The following is a 20,147-nucleotide window of genomic DNA, read 5'->3' on the forward strand; positions in this document are numbered from 1 at the left end:
TGAGCTTCTTGAGTGTTGTTGGAGCTGCACTCATCCAGGCAAGTGGAGAGTATTCCATCACACTCCTGACTTGTGCCTTGTGGATGGTGGAAAGGCTTTGGGGAGTCAGGAGGTGAGTCACTCGCCGCAGAATACCCAGCCTCTGATCTGCTCTTGTAGCCATTGTATTTATATGGCTGGTCCAGTTAAGTTTCTGGTCAATGGTGACCCTCAGGATGTTGATGGTGGGGGACTCGGCGATGGTAATGCCGTTGAATGTCAAGGGGAGGTGGTTAGACTCTCTCTTGTAGAGAAGATGTTTCCACTTGTGGGGTGACCAGAAGTAGGGGCTACAAATATAAGATAGTCACTAATAAATCCAATAGGGAATTCAGGAGAAACTTCTTTACCCAGAGAGTGGTTAGAATGTGGAACTCGCTACCACATGGAGTAGTTGAGGCGAATAGCATAGATGCATTTAAGGGGAAGCCAGATAAATACATGAGGGAGAAAGGAATCGAAAACTATGCTGATAGGGTTAGATGAAATAGGGAGGGAGGGGCTCGTGTAGAGCATAAACATCGGCATGGACCACCACCCAGAAAATAACAATTGTTTCTACCTTGAATGCTCTGCATTTTCTTTCAGTTTTCACTTTCTCTTTCACTGTTCACTTTTTTGTAAGATCAGCATGTGAATTATCAGTCCATAATATGCACATTACATGGTGTCCAGAACCAGTTAAAGAATGATAGAAGAGTAATAATTTTTTAAAAATATTTGTTCTTAGTATGCGGATGACACTGGCAAGGCTACAGTTATTGCACATCCTTAGTTGCCCTGACAGCTGAATGGTTTGTTAGGCCTCTCCAGAGAGAATTAAGTCAATATGTAAAGTGGAACTAGAGTCATGTGGAGACCAAACCAGATAAAGGTGACAAGTTCCCTTTACATTATTGAACCAAAAACAGAAAATGCTGGAAACACTCAGCAGGCTGTTAACAGCATTTTCTGATTTTATTTCAGATTTCTACCATCTGCAGTATTTTGCTGTTTGTTACATTGGTGAACCAGCTTTGTTTGTATGAAAATCCAACAGTTTCTATGTACTATGTACAGAAATTACTAGATTTATTGGCCTAGAGATTCGATCATGCCATGCCTATTTTTCAGATGTAAAGCAGGTGCATAAGGCGGGTGGCGCACGTGTTCATCCCACAATGGAAGTGTGCCGTCCGCCATTTAAATAGGGGCCCTACGCTTATTGTAGGTCCCTTTTGTGAAATTGGTCTGTCCCGGTGTGTGATTCACCATGAGATAAATGTGCTCAGCAACTCATGGCACTAACAGTCATTAAAGATCCTGCAGGAATGCTATTTGAAAGGCTGATCCCCTCCATACAGGTTAGTTTGCTGGTTTGTCCTCTTAGGCTTAGTTAACTTTTGAGATTTTTTTGTCTATTTTCTGTGTTGCACAAGTGAATTCTGACTTCTGGTAACAACTTTGTGCTGGTGCTGGACTGCTTTTGTCTGCTTTGGAAAGAGTTTGTTCCAGTCATGGGTGGTCTAGTTTGTCAGCCTTTGGGGCTGGGAACGGGGTTTAACATGCTGCATCCAATTCTGCCCTAAAAAGTTTTTAAATTTTAATGACAAGGGAAAATTGTGGATCTTGGATGATAGTGGAGTTTCTGGAACATTCTCAAAAACAGCAAAGCACATTGTAATTTTCATAATGGAAACTTAAAATGTCAGCTTAATAATTCATTAAAAGCATAAACAGTAATACTCCCCATAGGCCATAACATGATCTTGGGATTCATTAGATTAAATTAAATTGGATTACAAACGTTTAACTGATTCCTTGCTTTCTACTATACTTTTTCTTATTATTAACCTGAATAAAATATTGACAAAACAGGTACAAAGAAACTAAAGATAATGCAGGAACTCAATTAGGTTCATCTGATTAACAGTTTCTGAAGATGTAGACCATTGATATAGGCTTTCACAAGAAATCATTTGCATTTCTAATGACACACAGTACACTAATTGCAGGTGGAGCAGGTTGACAAGGCTTCTCCCCGTATCCTCATCAATCAAAGCCCAACTACAGTTGACAGTCTGAGAGACGGACGCTTTGGTATCTATATCACTGCCCGCAACTTAAAAGCCTCAGATGTGGACAGCAAAGATGAGGAGCTGATCTACACGATTCTTCGTCCACCTTATTATGGATATTTGGAAAGTACAAACACAGGTACTTAAATAGTTGATACAAACATGAAAATTAAAGAATTATCTTTTTAAAAATATGAAAAAGTTATACTAATACAGTACTGCTTACAGCTACCAATGCATTCAGTTGCTTTGTGGTAAAGTGATATCGCACACTCAGATGTCTATTTGAAGATGTTTTTCTTTTGAAACAAATTATTGTTTCATTATGTGAGAGTTGGAAAGTATTCGTGTTACTACAGTTTACTCTGGATTTTCGGATTTATGCATGTGGATCAAGTAAACCCAATCAGTAAAACTGGGGGTGGAGTACCATGACACTAGATCTTTGCCCATTTGTTCTCCTGTCGTTTCTGATGATTGCAGGAAGCAATTCCCCCCTCCCCCCCCCAATGTTTGGATGGTTTCATATAAAAGCGATGAAGATTATATCATGATATTATGGGCCCCATTTTCTGTTATTTCCAATACATTTGCATTGTTCCATTTTCACTCCCCTATAAAACAGCCCATACCTGTTTTATAAGGATGATCTAAGCAAACTACACATTCCCTACATAACCACTGCGGAATTAGGGCTATACTAATTACAATGGGCCATAATTTGCTGTGGCTGTGCCGGTAGTTAGACTTGCCCTTGCACATTTAGGTTTTTAAATTTTTTGCGTGGCAAGTTGCTGAAAGTGTGAACTGATAACGTCACAGTGAGAGAAACAGGGCACCTGAGGCCTGAGTGAACAGGGTAAGCAACTGTTAACCGATCAGATTGAAGGATTGTGACATTAACAGCGGAAGGACTGAGAAGGAGGGTAAATAAGACCGGGTGAATTCCATGTCAAATCAGGCACAGAAAGAGAAATAAAGAGAGGGAAAGAAAGATTGGATTAAGAGAGAGAGAAAGGAAAAGCAAAAAAAAAATTAAATTTAAAATTTTACACTTTTAAAATCTCTAACAATTAAAATCTGAAGGAATGAGACTTCACAATTGTAATAGTTAATTTTCAGTGCCAGAGAGGTTAATTGGCAGTAATTAACACTTATGTCATTAAATGGATACTTATGCTGCTAATTACTAGCCCTAAATATCTATGGTGGGTTAGTTCACATCTACCCGCGCAAATACAGCAACTTCACGCAATTGAATGCATTTCAATGGTGAGGCAAACAGCGAGATGCCGTTTTCGCGAAGCTAACAGTGGAGCGGTGCAACTCGGGCAGTAACTTTTGGATATACACGTTTAACCTCACATCTGCTTCTCGCCTGAAGTTGCTATAGCATTTACACATAAATAAGGGCGAGCTCCATTAGCCTCGCCACTATTTTGATAGCAAAATCTGGGCCATTATAATTTGCATTGTTTTTCATATTGAAATGAGACTTTCACCCATTTTGAGGGAGATTACTGTAGGCCGGCCTCAAATGTTGGTGACAGATCACTAACGGCACGCAGTGGGCAGGGATCTGGCAAAAGCTTCTGCACGATGGCTATGCAGAGTGGAAAATCTACCTTTATAGCTTCGTATTATTTTACAAATAGTATGTTAATAAATTGTACTAATGCCTCTTTCCTCAGTAATGGTGAAAATAACTTAATGTGATATTGAAGTGTTTATTTTATTACAGGTGGATATATTCGAGGCACATTTACCCAGAAAGAGGTGGACAGACGTACAGTTCGCTACATCATCAGTCCCTCCATAGAACTGACATCTGACAGTTTTGAGTTCAAAATATCAGACACTGCAGGAAATTCTAATGTACCAGAAATGTAAGTTCGTAGAATGCCTAATCTTCCAAAGAGATCGCATTCTCTGGAGCAGACCCAGGCTTCTGATTTTTCAGGCAAATCAAATATAAAAAAAAAGTTGCTAAGTGGAATTCATTTTTTTCCTGGTGTGTTGCCTTTAAGTGATCCTGATTTGTTTCTGCTTCCTCAAAGAAAACTATTTTATGTTGGGTGCGCAGTGGTGGTACATCTGGAAATGTGCATCCCTTTTCAGAAATGCATAAAGCATTCTCATGAAGGTTTGTGAGGTCTGCACACCTATATAATTAGTGTGCAATTGGGCTATGTGCTGAAAGCGTGCAGCCATGAGAGTGGGAGATCTGATTCAGCAGCAAATTTTAAAGAGTTTTGCCAAGCCTTAAAAGGAACACATATGATTTCAGCAGGAAACATTATATGAAACTGTTTGAAACAGATGGCTAATGGGAATTCGAGGGCGCAGGGAAGAAAGAGACTGCCCTGGGAATAATGCTGAGGGAGGTACAGCAAAGGAAAGTTGTCATCTTAGGGTCAGGGATCACCCTCTGGTAATATTCGTGCTGCCTGATGATTTGAACGATTGCAGCGTGCAGCCAGCGCTACCTGCACTGTTGATTGGCTGCATGCATAAGAAGGAGGCCCCGATATCGGGAGTGGCTAGTGCTACTTAAAGGCAGCCTGTACCTGTTAAAGGGGAGGTGCACTGTGGGTACAGGAAGTGGTGGGAGTCGTGTGAGAAGTGATTCCTGGGCTGTCATACTTGGAAGAATGGCTGCACCTGCGAGAGAGCATGCACCAAGGTTCTCTGATGCTGCACTAGAGGCCTTGGTGTAAGAGGTGGAGAGAAGGAGGGGCATCCTATATCCGCAGGGGGGCAAGAGGCCCTCCAGGCATATGCTCAAGAGGCAGTGGGAGGAAAGAGTGGATGAGGTAAATGCCAGAAGCATAGCGTCACTGACACACTTCCCTCTTTCTTGCAGTAGAAGGTGGCGCATAACAGAAGGCAGCAAGAAAGAACTGGGGAGGACAGTCACGCCTGCTCATCCTCACCCCCATGGAGGAGACAGTACTGGCCATCATTGGAAGGGGCATCGCTGCGGCCGTGGCCATTGGCGGTGCTGAAGGGATCGATGATGAGGGTCTCTGCATACCTAATCCTCCTTCTGTCTTCTCACTTCTCCCTCATCCCACAATCTTTTCTGACTCACATGCTGCAGAGGGTGTAAGCACACACTTCTTACTTTCTCGTGTCCCTTTGTCATTTCAGATACCCAAGAACTGGAACCTGCAAAGTCAGAGGAGGCAGAGGAAGATGACAGTGATGATAAGAGACACCATCACTTGATCTTACACTCGCAGCCACTAGCTCAGAGACTGACATTGTGCGTAGTTTAGAAGCTAGGATAGAGGCGGGATCTGCACGTAGTGAGACACCGGGCACAAGTGCGCAGCAGGCGGAGTGGGAGGAATGAATACCGCAGGTGCCAGCTCACCGGAGAGCAAGGTCACACACTAGTTCTGTTGCAGAGGAGTGAGATGATGAATTTGGTGGGCCAGGCTACAGAAGAAGACTGACTGGTGTACACAACCAAATGCTTGCTGCACTGGAAAGCCTGCCAGAAAGCCTGCGCACAATGTCAAGGAGCATGGAGAAATCCAGCTCCAACTTGGGACAGGGCTTTGCGCAGAATTTGGAGCCCATCCTTTCCAACATGGAACGGGTGGTCACCTCCATCAGCACACCTGTGGAACCCACCATGATGCAGCGTCTGATGAGTGATGTCACAGCTTCCATTACAGCACAAGCATCTGCCATCAAAGGCCTGACTGCTGCATTTGGACTCAGACTGCTGCCTTGGAAACTCAGACTGCTGCTAACCTGGCTCTGGGTACCATTGTTGAAAGGGGCTTTCAAAGCATCACAGCAGTCCAGCAATCTGTTCTCCAGCAGATCACCAGGAGTGCTGAGGCACCGCCCTGGGAGCGCCATGTCACCATGGAAGACAGATCTGCTGTCCTCTCTCAGGTTGATAGCATTCGTGTTCCCACCCCTGCCACTCTGCCAGTGCCCTTGCTGTTGCCTATCAGCCAGCCAGGCCAGACTGCTGCAGCCCAGGCCGAGATGATGCAGTCTGAAGCCGGGCCTTCTCGGCCTAGAGCTGCTTGAGGTCGTCCTCAAAGGCCACCTGCACTCTGCTCAATTGAAGGTCAGCTGCCTTCCACCACCCATGCTCCAGCCACTGGGGATACATCTAGAAGGAGCACTAGGAAAGGTAAAGGCTCACGAACGACAGGCACTGAGGGAATGCACAAGAGTGAATAGTATCTGTTTGTTTGAATCATTTCATGTGTTAATTTATAAATGTGGATTTGAATTTGCAGTTGGTGGTGGTTTTTATTTCTGTGATGAGCTGAGGGAGGAAGCAATGTGTAATCATAAGGGAGGACGATTTGATGGTCATGTGAGAGAGGAAAGGTAAGGAGTGTGGGACTGTGGGGAGGTGTCATTGAGGTTACTGATATCTCTCATTAATAATCTGATCATGCAGAGTCCTGACTGACATGGCCTGTCTACCTTGTAGCCTCCCTGCCTCTTCCTCCACTTTCTGCTGCACTTCCTCCACTTCCTTCTCTGTCTCTTCCTCCTCTGCCTCTTCCTGTTGCTCAGGTTCTCACCTGATAGGCGGTGGCAAAGGCTGTTCCCTCATAATGGTGAGGTTGTGCAGCATCCAACGACAAATCTTGATACCCACTCAGCTGAGTACTGCAGGGCTCCTCCAGACCAGTCCAGGCAGCGGAAGCGTTGCTTGAGGATGCCTATGGTGTGCTCGATGATGTTCCATGTGGCAGCATGGCTCCCACTGTAGGCCTGCTGTACACGTGTGCATGGGTTCCTGACTGGAGTCATGAGTCATTTCATGAGGGGATAACCCGTGTCGCCCAGTAGCCAGCCTTTGGCTTGCCGTGCTGGTTGAAATACAGGTGGAACTGAGAACTGCTGCAGGATGAAGGAATCATGACTGCTGCCAGGATAGCAGGCATTGACCTGCATGATGCGCTGCGTGTGGAATTTTTAAAAATTCATTCATGGGATGTGGGCGTCGCTGGCGAGGCCAGCATTTATTGTCCATCCCTAATTGCCCTTGAGAAGGTGGTGGTGAGCCGCCTTCTTGAACCGCTGCAGTCCGTGTGGTGACGGTTCTCCCACAGTGCTGTTAGGAAGGGAGTTCCAGGATTTTGACCCAGCGACGATGAAGGAACGGTGATATATTTCCAAGTCGGGATGGTGTGTGACTTGGAGGGGAACGTGCAGGTGGTGTTGTTCCCATGTGCCTGCTGCACTTGTCCTTCAAGGTGGTAGAGGTCGCGGGTTTGGGAGGTGCTGTCGAAGAAGCCTTGGCGAGTTGCTGCAGTGCATCCCTCTCTGTTCATGAATATGGCCGAGTTCAGATGTGCAGCACGCATGGTAATATGGTACTCTGCACCATGAGGAAACCTGCAATACGAGCAAACCTTCATGTTCGCTCCTCCTGCTTGTCTCTGACAAGAGGGAATGAGATGAAACTGTTTCTGAGTGTGTAGAGAGCCTCAGTGACCTCCCTTATTAAACAGTGCACTACAAACTGCAAGATGTTGCTTATATTTCGAGCAGCAGCCTGAAAGGAGCCAGAATCATAAAATTTAAGTGCCATGGTTGCCTTGACAGCCACAGGCAATGCTTCCTTGCCCTGCTTTGAGGCTGCAGTTGTGGCTGCAGCAGTTGATAAATTTCAATCACGACCTCGTTAGTGAGCCGCAGACGTCCGATGCACTGGTCATCGCTGAAGTTGAGATAAGAGAATTGGTCCCTGAAGGCCCTCCTGGGATATGGCCTCCAGCTGAGTGACGTCCTCTTCCTCCTCTTCCCTCTTCTAGCAGCTTGTCCTGCTCTGTGTGGCCTCTCTTCATTCCCCCAGAGGAAGCCCTAGCAGGCCACCCATATCTGGAAACAACATTTTTCAGCACTATATTTTAAATGTCACTAAAGGACTGCAAGACAAACCTGACCACTCTCTATAGAATATTGAACCTTTATCCAGTATAGGAAATGTCCAAAAACACGTACAACCACCAGCTGCCAGAATAAATAATCCAGCAACTAACCTGTAAGTACTTCATGATCCCTTTAAATAGTGCTGGTGGGGGGTAATTCATGTCGGTTAAGTCCTGTTCAGTTGTGCGAGGTTAAGACAGTGCGTTGGCTGGAGTATGGAGTTCCAAAATGTCATCGGCTGCTTCAAATCAGCATTGCACACTGATTCGCGCCATGATCTCCGTACTCTACATGCTGCTGGCGGTCATTAGGTGCGCTCGCGCAAACCCCTTTACCAAGATGGCGTCCTGCGCACTTCATGTCAGAAGTGTGTACACATCTCAGACGCCATTTTCAGGACTTAGGTGTCTGCGTAGCGCTTACAAAACAGGCACTACATGGCCCAATTTCGCCCCGTTTGTCCAGGCTGCTTGGAAAAAGGAAACAGAGCAGCTGAGCACAATTTCATGCATATGGAGGTCATCGGTGCAGTGGAAGCACAGTTTAACAGCTTGCCATGGTAAGTGCACCCTGAATGCAGCTGCTTGAAGTGTAATTTCCGTGCCACAGCTTCCAGATCGACTGGCGCCCCTCGGCCCTTACACCCCTCTTCAACTTTATTGGCTGTAAAACACACTTTCACCTCAGCCAGATGCATCTTGACTTTGAATACATGTTGATCATTTGGGAACCCTTCAGCCTTTCTCACATAATAAAAACACAACCATTATTCATGCATGACACATCTTCTAGCTTCCAAGCAAACCTTCCAACGATATGGTTCACTTAAAACGCTAAGTAGAAAAGTCCTACCTTCAATGCTGTATACGCAGTGCAGACTGAGCATTAAAAAAAGACAATCCCAATCCTAGTGCACACTAGGTGCAAAGCATCTTCCCAAAATTTTATGCTTCTGTTCCCCATCCCGGGCATGCACACATGTCCAGTGCATACCATTGGAAAACTGCCTCTACTTTTCTATGTTTTAAACACATCAGATAGCAATTGTGTGCATTCAGTTCGTGAAATGAGAAATAACCTGTTGGGGTGATGGTGCTTTGATCTTCCAACTTGCTCCCCTTATCTCCCCTAGTACCATGAAACCACTGACTTGTGCTGGGAGATGGTTCCCTGGATTCCAGTGTCTCTCCTCTCCTTCAACCAAGTGACTATTCATCACATATGAACCCAGACAGTGAGGCCCAGATTTGAACTCCCATGCCTGGGGGAACCCTGGCAGGGGAGCAATTAGAATGGAGTGGGGTACTTACCCACTCCTTTCCTGCCCCGAACTGGCCAACTGCAATTTAACGTGAGGCCTGAGTGGGGGAGCAGTCTTGGCTTCTCCACCAGGCCTGCCAGCAACAGGAGCCAGGGCTAGAAGAAGCCTAGTGAGGTAAGTTTTTAATTTTCTTTTAATTTCCCTGTTCGCCAGAAGGAGCAGGAGTACTCCCCTGGGCCCCACACGGTAACCTTGAACCACCCCTGCCCCGGGCTTCCGCCTTCACCCCCCCACCCCCGAAGGGGATTCCCCTCTTGGAGCCCTCCGATGGACTTACCTTGTGCTGGGAACCATTTCTGTGGGTGCCACCGGTAACTGCCTCCTGCTACCTGCATTCCCACTCCAGCCGCTGGCCATGCAGTGATTCCTGCCTGGTTCAGTCAAGAGTCCGATCTTGCATATGTAATTGAGGCCCAGGTGCTAAACGTTTCCCGGGCCACATCATGCGGCTTGTCGCTTGCCCTGCCCCCATGAGTTAAAATCAAGGCCTCAGAGTCAGCGGGCTATTTGATTCGTAGTAAATCTCAACCCTAACCTTGTACAACATCCATACTCCAGATAGTGATTGTGAGGGAATCTTTGATGTTTTTTCCCCTCCCAAACCTTGAGATACTGAGGCTAACTATAGCACCCTGACTGCTGTTTCAGTTGAGATCAGTTTACTCAGCACAGATCAGGACATAACCTAAAGAGTTCCTAATTTGAATGGCTCTAAACTGGGCAACGCATTTACTCACTGGAGAGCAATGATGGTCCTTTCTTTGATTTCTGTATTAGAAAGGGAAATATAGTCTGGAATTTGCTGTTTGTGCCAAGCCTAACACCAGCAGTATTGGAGTGTTATGAAACAACAGTTTAGTGAGTCTCGATTAGCCCTCATGTACCGTCTGTCTGTTTTGTGAACACTTCAAAATTACTATATAGTGAAAGTCAATGCCTGAGTGCTACATTGCTCCAGATGTGAGCACACTGATTAAGCTTGTTATTGCTGGCAGAAAAGCTCATTAACAAGTGAGTGCACCATATTCCAAAGTTAATGCATTGCGTGGACATTATTATTCACAGCTCCCAGTACAGCTTTGGCTTTGTGCATGAAACTAGCCTAATTGGTGGAGGGTAGGGACCAGAAAACTGCAATGTAGGTGAAAATTAACAGGATGTGGCAAAAATTCTTATAGCTATTAGAAAGTTTCAAAAGGCATTTAACCCATTGACAGCCAGAGATGGGAAAGGAGTGCCAAACAAAAATGAATTGAAAGACAACCCAACGTACAGACATGAAACAAACTCTTGCAGGTAAGTGACACAGCAGCCTAGCATCTGACCTATGTTTCGTGGCTGGCAAAGTGAATTTTATGATGCATGATGAGGATGCAAGGAGGGTTAACTTGCTTGGTAGTACTCACCACATAGGACACCAGTGAAACACGGAATGAGAATGAGAGGCATTGGTAGTGCTGTGGCAGTGAGAAATTAACTTCAAAACCAGCAATGCAGCAAGGTTGATTGGTGGGCCAGGCGCTAATTCAAGATGTGTACCCAAGAGCGCCAAAGGTACATCTTTTCCCAGTGGTTGTACTTTGTTGCAGACATATGACGCCTAAGCTAGTAGACGAAATAGAATCTGTGGACAAGTGATGGTGCATCCAAACACCTGAAGCCCTGCTTCATGGCTGGTAAGGTGGGGGCTATGATGCAGGCAGTGTGTGCGAGAAGGGTTGCCCTGCTTGTCACTCCATGGTACCCTCCCCATAAGAGTGCAGTGTAGCATGCCTGGAATGAGCATGCAGCATTAAATATGTAAGGGCTGAAGTGACTTTCACAGCCACTGGCAATGCCATGTATTATGGCACAAGGTACTGCAGAGCCCATTTCTGCTGTATCGACAGATGTTATATAAGAGATCATGGTGCATATGGGCATTAATATGCTGGGTGATTTAATTTGGAATGTCTTTGAGATATACACGGTTGCTTTAACTCCTGTGAGCAACAGCTAAGGATTAGCTGTATAGTCACATGTCTTTTTTAAAAACAAAATTTTTTGAATTTCTGTATAGAATGGAGCTGAAATGGTCCAGGATTGAAATGGCTGAAAGTTGCTACAGAGTCTGTGAAGACATAGGAACTCTCTCTGTTAAAGTTACCAGGAAAGGATACAGTGCTGATCCCTCTTATGTTAGTATAAAGGTACCGTACCTGCAGTTGTTTGCATCCTTTGCACTATGTTTAAAATCATCTCTGGATGTTCCTGCGTCAATGGGTTTATCAGCATCAATGGAAAGGGCAAAGACCCCAAAGAAGTCCTTGCAACTTCTATGAGGATGACATTGCTGGTCTAAGTATCCTGCCACGGACCCTCACCCACTGGACCCATTCTCAGGAAATTGTGAGCGCGCTCCCCACGATTTTCCTTTGGACAGAAACTTACGGGGAACACATCCATGATTTCTCAATACGTACACTCAGCAGGGGCAAGGACCCAAAATGGGAGCATGCGTTTGTAAAATCAGCCTTGACATGCATGAGGTGCAGGAATGTACTCTGCTGTGAGTTATATCATTATGTTGTGTGCTTGGCAATCAAATCAAAAAAGATATGCCTCTGGTCCTGCCCAAACTGATGGAAGAAAATTGGCAATGCTGGCATGAAGGGACCTCTATAAGATGAGTTTGGATAGTTTCAAAGCAGTTTCCAGTGAGCATAGGCTCACAGCATGAAAGTACTCGTATATGGCAATCTTATTCAAAAAGGCTACATAACTGTAGGTGTGAGAAATGAAGTAACATCACACTACTGCAATAGGGGGGCACAGAAAGAGCTGTGTCAAAATTCACTGCTACATTTGCCTACTTAACAGTGACTCTATTTTGTGATGTCCTTGAGGAATGATAAGGTGCTGTACATCAATACATCGAGTTGCATTGAAACCACAGCACAAGACAGGCCATTCGACCCAACTGGACTATGCCGGCATTTATGCTCCACACGAGCCTCCTCCCTCCCTATTTCATCTAACCTTATCAGGATACCCTTCTATTCCTTTCTCCCCCATGTACTTATCTGGCTTCCCCTTCAATGCATCTATGCTACTTGCCTCAACTACTCCTTGTAGGAGCACGTTCCACATTCTTACCAGTATTTGGGTAAAGAAGCTTCTCCTGAATTCTCTATTGGATTTATTAGCAACTATTTTATATTTATGACCTCTAGTTTTGGACTCCCTCATGAGTGGAAACATTTTCTCTACGTCTCCCCTATCAAACGCTATCATTAGTTAAAGACCTCTATCAGGTCACTGCTCAGCCTTCACTTTTTTTTTAGAGAGAAGAGACCCAGCCTGTTCAGCCTTTCCTGATAAGGATATCCTCTTAGTTCTGGTAACATCGTTGTGAATCTTTTTTGCACCCTCTCCAATGCCTCTACACCCTTTCTATAATACGGAGACCAAAACTGTGCACAATACTCCAAGTGTGGTCTAATCCAGGTTCAATACAAGTTTATCATAACTTCTTTGCTTTTAAATTCTATCCCTCTAGGAATGGACCCCAGTGCTTGATTTGCCTTTTTATATGGTTTCATTAACCTGCGTCGCTACTTTTAGTGATTTGTGTATCTGTATCCCTAGATCCCTTTGCTCCTTTATCCCATTTAGATTCTTATTATCCAAGCAGTATGTGGCCTCCTTATTCTTCCTACAAAAATGCATCACCTCAAACTTATCTATATTGAAATTTAGTTGCCAGTTACACACCCATTCTGCAAGTTTATTAATGTCCTCTTGCATTTTGACACATTCTTCCTTTGTATTAACTACACCCCCCAATTTGGTGTCGTCCGCAAATTTTAAGACTGTACTTCCAATTCCCGAATCTAAATTGTTAATGTAAATTGTGAACAGTGATCCCAGCACTGATCCCTGTGGAACACCACTTCCCATCTTTAGCCAGTCTGAGTAACTACCCTTAGCCCTTACTCTCTGTTTTTGTTCTATCTCCTTTTTTAAATATAGGAAAAAGAACATAAGAACATGAGAAACAGGAGTCGGAGTAGGCCACATGGCCCCTCGAGCTTGCTGCGCTGTTCAATCAGATCATGGCTGATCTTCGACCTCAACTCCACTTTTCTGCCCGATCCCCATATCCCTTGATTCCCCTAGAATCCAGAAATCTGTCTATCTCAGCCTTGAATATATAACATTAGATATCCGCCAGTCCTCTGGCAGTTTCCCTTTTCTAGTGAATTATTATATATATGTAATAGTGCCTCTTCTACCTCCTCTCTAACTTCTTATGATATTTGTGGATACAATCCATCCAGACCAGGAGTCTTATTTTCCCTTAGATTGATTAATTAACAATTACCTCCCCCCATTCTATCTTAAATGTTATAATATCCTTTTTGACCTCTTCTTCTAATGTTCTGCCCACCTTGTTAGTCTCCCTGGTAAACTATGGAGGCAAAGTAACTATTTAATATTTCTGCCATTTCGCTGTCATTACCTGAGAGTTTATCTTGTGCATCCCTTAGTGGCCCTTTTCCTATTCTGATTTTTCTTTTGTTATTTATGTGTCTGCACATAAATAGGAATTTCTTTTCCTTTTCATTTCTTTCCTATTTCTTTTTATATTCCTTTCTTAATTTGTCTCAATAGTGAGGTGCCTATAACTGCATACAATACAACTGTAACCTAAACAATGCACAAATTGAACATCATTTCCTTGTTTTTATATTCAATGCTCCTGTATATAAAACCCAGAATCCCATTTGCCTTTTTTTGCCTTTTCTGCCTGAACACTTACCTTTAAAAATCTATGTATATGCACCCCCAGATCTCTCTGTTCCTGCACTCTGTTAATAATCAGGGTATACTTTCTTCCATTGTTCTTTTTCCCAAAATACAATAATTATATTTCTCTGCATCCTTCTTGACCTGTCTGCAGCCTTTGACACGGTTGACCACACCATCCTCCTCCAATGCCTCTCCTCCATCGTCCAGCTGGGTGGGACTGCGCTCGCCTGGTTCCATTCTTATCTATCCAGTCATAGCCAGAGAATCACCTGCAATGGCTTCTCTTCCTGCTCCCACACTGTTATCTCTGGAGTCCCCCAAGGACCTATCCTTGGCCCCCTCCTATTTCTCATCTACATGCTGCCCCGGAAACACGTCAGATTCCACATGTACGCTGACAACAACCAGCTCTACTTCACTTCCACCTCCCTAGATCCCTCTACTGTCTCTCATTTGTCACATTGCTTGTCCGAAATTCAGTACTGGATGAGCAAAAATTTCCTCCAACTAAATAATGGGAAGACTGAAGCCATTGTCTTTGGTCCTCTCTGCAAACTCCGTTCCCTAGCCACCAACTCCATCCCTCTCCCTGGCCACTGTCTGAGGCTGAACCAGGCCGTTCACAACCTTGACGTCCTATTTGGTCCTGAGATGAGCTTCCGACTGCATATCTGCTCCATCACCAAGACCGCCTATTTCCACCTCCGTAACATCACTCGTCTCCCCCCTTGGCTTAGCTCATCTGCTGCTGAAATCGTTATCCGTGCCTTTGTTACCTCCAGACTGGATTATTCCAATGGTGTCCTGGCTAGCCTCCCATCTTCCACCCTCCATAAACTTGAGCTCATCCAAAATTCTGCTGCCCGTATCCTAACTAGCACCAAGTCCCATTCTCCCATCACCCCTGTGCTCGCTGACCTACATTAGCTTCCGGTCCGGGAACGCCTCAATTTTAAAATTCTCATCCTTGTTTTCAAATCCCTTCATGGCCTCACCCCTCCCTATCTCCTCCAGTCCTACAACCCTCCGAGATCTCTGCGCTCCTCCAATTCTTGCCTCTTGTGCATCCCCGATTTTAATCGCTCCACCATTGGCAGCTGTGCCTTCAGCTGCCTAGATCCTAAGCTCTGAAATTCCATCCCTAAACCTCTCTGCCTCTCTACCTCTCTCTCCTCCTTTAAGACACTCCTTAACACCTACCTCTTTGACCAAGCTTTTGGTCATCTGTCCTAATACCTCCTTATGTGGCTCAGTGTCAAATTTTGTTTGATAACACTTCTGTGAAACGCCTTGGGGCGTTTTACTATATTAAGGGAGCTATATAAATGCAAGTTGTTGTTGTTGTGTCTATGCCGGTTACCAGTAGTGTCCTGCAGGGATTGGTGTTAGGGCCTTTGCTCTTTACTATCTATATCAATGACCTAGATGAAAGTGTTGGGGGAATGATCCGCAAGATTGCGGATGATAGGAAGATCCGTGCAGGAGTTAGGACTGTGGAGGAGACTAAACAACTCCAAGCAGATCTCGGTGTGTTGGAGCATTCAACTTCGAGAAGTGCAGTGTTATGCATGCGGGCAGGATTAATGCTAAGCACAGTTAGATTTGATGTTAGTCGGTTCTTCATTTCTCAGAGAATAGTAGAGCTATGGAACAAGCTGCTGGCTTATGCGGTGAATGCTGATTCGTTGTACACCTTCAAGAGAGATCACATCATACAAGAAGTAGATACCAAATAATATAAATCATGGTCACTGTGGTCTCCTAGACTAGTTTTGATCACCTAGAGGGATTGGGGAGGAATTTTCCAGATTTCATTTCCTCTATTTGGCCTTGGGTTTTTAATCTGGTTTTTCACCACTCCCAGGAGACTACATGGCACCTGGGATATGGCATCACAACTGTATTGGACAGGCTAGATAGACAAGCTGATCTTTTCCTGTCCAACGTTTTTGTATGTTTATATGCCCAAATCATCTATATAAATGGAAAACAGAGAGGTTCAGCACAAATCCCTGGGAAACACCACCACCCACATCCCAAAAACATGCATTTATCCTTACTCTTTGCTTTTTCTTTCCTAGCCATCCTTTTATCCATGCAGCTACATTCCCTTCAATACCACAGGGTAGAAGTTCAAAGTTAAGGGTTGAGAGACCTAGGGAATGATTTTGACCTGGAGCTGGGAACTGAGCGAGTGGGTATATATTTGCATGGGAAACCCGGAAGTGAGTTGAATGCGTCGGAATGTGAGATCTCAACTCAATTGAAGGTAATTATTTTTGTTTCCGGATTTCCCGCGGGATAGCCAGCCACTTTGACAGGCTGGCTGCTTGTCGGGAGGGAAAGGAGCCGGGAATCGTAGAGGAGGGAGGGGGAGAGAGGGGAGAGATCATGGGCCGTAGAGGACATCGGGGGTGGGGGGGTGGACGGGGGGAGGTCTGATGCCATGAAGAAAATTGGGGGGGGGTCTAATGTCGGAAATGGAGAACGGGGTGAGGGGTGTTGTGGAGGTGATTGAGTCATTGGATGAGTTGGTGATTGGGAGTCATCGAAAGAGTCAGAGGTCAGGAGTCATCGGAATAGTCGGAGGTCGGGAAGGGGATCTCGGCCATCGGAGGGGTCTCGGCTGTTGGGGGGTGTGGTCTCGGACATTGTGAGGGGGGGGTGGTCGGACATTGTGGAGGGGTCCGATCTCGGAGGTCCGATCGTGGCAGGTAAGCTTGTTGGGCCTGGAGGGATCACTCCTGCTCCTCTTGGCCCACAAGCAGCACTATAAAGGCACTTGGCCTCATGGATCAAGCCCTTCTCGCCTCCTGCCACGAACGAGATTCACAAGCCCCGGGAAACTCGTGCAGGTGAGATTAGATTATTTTCAGAATTAGAATCAAAAAAAATTAAGTACCTCAATGAGGTACTTTCAATGAGGTAGATTGCCCCTTGTACTCGTTTATGGGGCATCATGAAGCTGAAAAACTACCCTGAGTTCTCCACAAGTTCTTCAGTAGTGAATTATACATTATGCAATCACTTAGTACATTGAATATGGACTCGATGTTTGTTTTCTGCAGGTTCTGGAATTATCAGCTACAGTCGGCAGAGACTTCACCCATAGCTCAGCAAGCTTAATTCAGTTTGATCCTGGTAAGTTGTTATTAATAAGACTGAATACTGTTGAAATCTGATTACTCTATTTCTTGTTACCAGGGTTCTGTGAAGGATATAGAAAGGAAGATCTTAAAATTGTGGCCAGATTTTTGAAATTTCTTCTAGGTTTCTTTCCTGGAGGTATTGACTAACACAAGTGAGAACCAGGCAGAATATAGAAAGTTCGGAGGGGAAGTGAGAAAGAAAATAAGAGGGGCAAAGAGAGAGAATGGAATAGACTGGCAGCCAACATAAATGGGAATCCAAAAGTCTTCTACAGGCATGTAACAGTAAATGGGTAGTAAGAGGAGGGGTGGGGCCGATTAGGGACCATAAAGGAGATCTACTCATGGAAGCAGAGGGGATGGCTGAGATACTAAATGAGTACTTCACATTTGTCCTTACCAAGGAAGAAGATGCTGCCTGAGTCTCAGTAAAGCAAGATATAGCTGAGATACTGGATGGGCTAAAAATTAATGAAGAAGAGGCACTTGAAAGGCTAGCTGTACTTAAAGTGGATAAGTCACCCGGTCTGGATGGGATGCATCCTCGGTTGCTGAGGGAAGTAAGGGTAGAAATTGCAGAGGTACTGGCCATAATCTTCCAAACATCCTTAGATACAGGGGTGGTGCCAGGAAACTGGAAAATTGCAAATGTTACACCCTTGTTCAAAAAAGGATGTAAGGATAAACCCAGCAACTATAGGCCAGTCAGTTTAACCTCAGTGGTGGGGAAACTTTTAGAAATGATAATCAGGGACAGAATTAACAGTCACTTGGATGAGTGTGGATTGATTAGGGAAAACCAGCACGGATTTGTCAAAGGCAAATCGTGTTTAACTAACCTGATAGAGTTTTTTGATGAGATAACAGGGAGGATAGATGAGGGCAATGCAGTTGATGTGGTGTGTATGGACTTTCAAAAGTTTGATAAAGTGCCGCATGGTAGGCTTACTGTCAAGATTGCGGCCCATGGAATAAAGGGGGCAGTAGCAACATGGATACAGAATTGGCTATGGGACAGGAAACAAAGAGTAGTGGTGAACAGTTATTTTTTGGACTGGAGGGAGGTGTACAATGGTGTCCCCCAGGGGTCGGTGCTGGGACCACTGTTTTTCTTGATATATATTAATGACTTGGACTTGGGTCTACAGGGCACAATTTCAAAATTTGCAGATGACACAAAACTTGGAAGGGTAGTGAACTGAGGAGGATAGTGATAGACTTCAAGAGGGTATGTGGCAGTGAAAATTAACACAGAAAAAAGCAAAGTTGTACATTTGGGTAGGAAGAACGAGGAGAGGCAATATAAACTAGAGGGCACAATTCTAAAAGTGGTACAGGAACAGAGAGATCTGGGGGTATAGGTGCACAAATCGTTGAAGGTGGCAGGGCAGGTTGAGAAATATGTTAAAAAACCATACGGGATCCTGGGCTTTATAAATAGAGGCATAGAGTGCAAAAGAATGGAAGTCATGATGAATCTTTATAAAACACTGGTTCGGCCACAACTGTGTCCAGTTCTAGGGACCGCACTTTAGGAAAGATGTGAAGGCCTTAGAGAGAGTGCAGAAGAGATTTACTAGAATTATTCCAGGGATGAGGAACTTTAGTTACGTGGATAGACTGGAGAAGCTGGGGTTGTTCTCCTTGGAACAGAGAAGGTTGAGAGGAGATTTGATAGAGGTATTCAAAATCATGAAGGGTCTAGACAGAGTAGATAGAGAGAAACTGTTCCCATTGGCGGAAGGGTCAAGAACCAGAGGACATAGATTTAAGGTGATTGGCAAAAGAACGAAAGGTGACATGAGGAAAATCTTTTTTACACAGCGAGTGGTTAGGATCTGGAATGCACTGCCCGAGGGGGCGGTGGAGGCAGATTCAATCATGGGTTTCAAAAGGGAACTGCATAGTACTTGAAAGGAAAAAATTTGCAGGGCTACGCGATAGGACCGGGGAGTGGGACTAGCTGGATTACTCTTGAATAGAGCCGGCATGGACTTGATGGGCCGAATGGCCTCCTTCCATGCTGTAACCTTTCTATGATTCTATGACTTACACGAGGAACATGATTTCACAGACACTGACATACATCTAGCATCTCATCCAATTAACCATTCTTCACATGTGAGCCAGGGCAGCGAGCCTATTCAATCATAGAGGGTGCGGGGAATCATCCCATCCGAGTCCAATCCTTTCCTCACCTGACAGCACACGTGCACTTTTCCAGTAGGGGCCATTGGGTAGACGAGAGGCAGAAACCCTAGCTGATATTCCTTCTCCCCATTCCAGGGGCATATGAACATACAAAAATGACGGACAGGAAAACATAGAAACATAGACATAGAAAATAGGAGCAAGAGTAGGCCATTTGGCCCTTCGAGCCTGCTCCGCCATTCAAAATGATCATGGCTGATCGTCTAACTCAGTACCCTGTTCCTGCTTTTTCCCCATATCCCTTGATCCCTTTAGCATTAAGAAATATATCTATCTCCTTCTTGAATACATCCAATGACTTGGCCTCCACTGCCTTCTGTTGTAGAGAATTCCACAGGTTCACCACCCTCTCAGTGAAGAAATTTCCCCTCATCTCGGTTCCAAATGGCATACCCCATATCCTGAGACTGTGACCCCTGGTTCTGGACTCGACAGCCACCGGGAACATCCTCCCTGCATCTGGTCTGTCCAGTCCTGTTAGAATTTTATATGTTTCAATGAGATCATCTCTCATTCTTCTAAACTCTAGTGAATATAGGCTTAGTCGACCCAATCTCTCCTCATACGTCAGTCCTGCCATCCCAGGAATCAGTCTGGTAAACCTTCATTGCACTCCCTCCATGGCAAGGACATCCTTCCTCAGATAAGGAGACCAAAACTGCA

At 44.9% G+C, this 20,147-nt stretch overlaps 1 protein-coding gene across 2 annotated transcripts in view; it reads left to right on the forward strand.

Annotated features, from left to right (window-relative positions):
• Positions 1–20,147, forward strand: part of frem1b (Fras1 related extracellular matrix 1b) — a 150,645-nt gene that overhangs the window by 115,747 nt on the left and 14,751 nt on the right. For both annotated transcript variants that reach the window (XM_067990288.1, XM_067990287.1), the window contains exons 25-28: positions 2,034–2,235; positions 3,838–3,982; positions 11,393–11,522; positions 17,193–17,265. In XM_067990288.1, coding sequence (XP_067846389.1) covers positions 2,034–2,235; positions 3,838–3,982; positions 11,393–11,522; positions 17,193–17,265 — 550 coding nt within the window. The remainder of the gene's footprint in view (positions 1–2,033; positions 2,236–3,837; positions 3,983–11,392; positions 11,523–17,192; positions 17,266–20,147) is intronic.

This window comes from Heptranchias perlo, chromosome 9 (assembly GCF_035084215.1).
Source record: "Heptranchias perlo isolate sHepPer1 chromosome 9, sHepPer1.hap1, whole genome shotgun sequence".
Lineage (NCBI taxonomy): Eukaryota > Metazoa > Chordata > Chondrichthyes > Hexanchiformes > Hexanchidae > Heptranchias > Heptranchias perlo.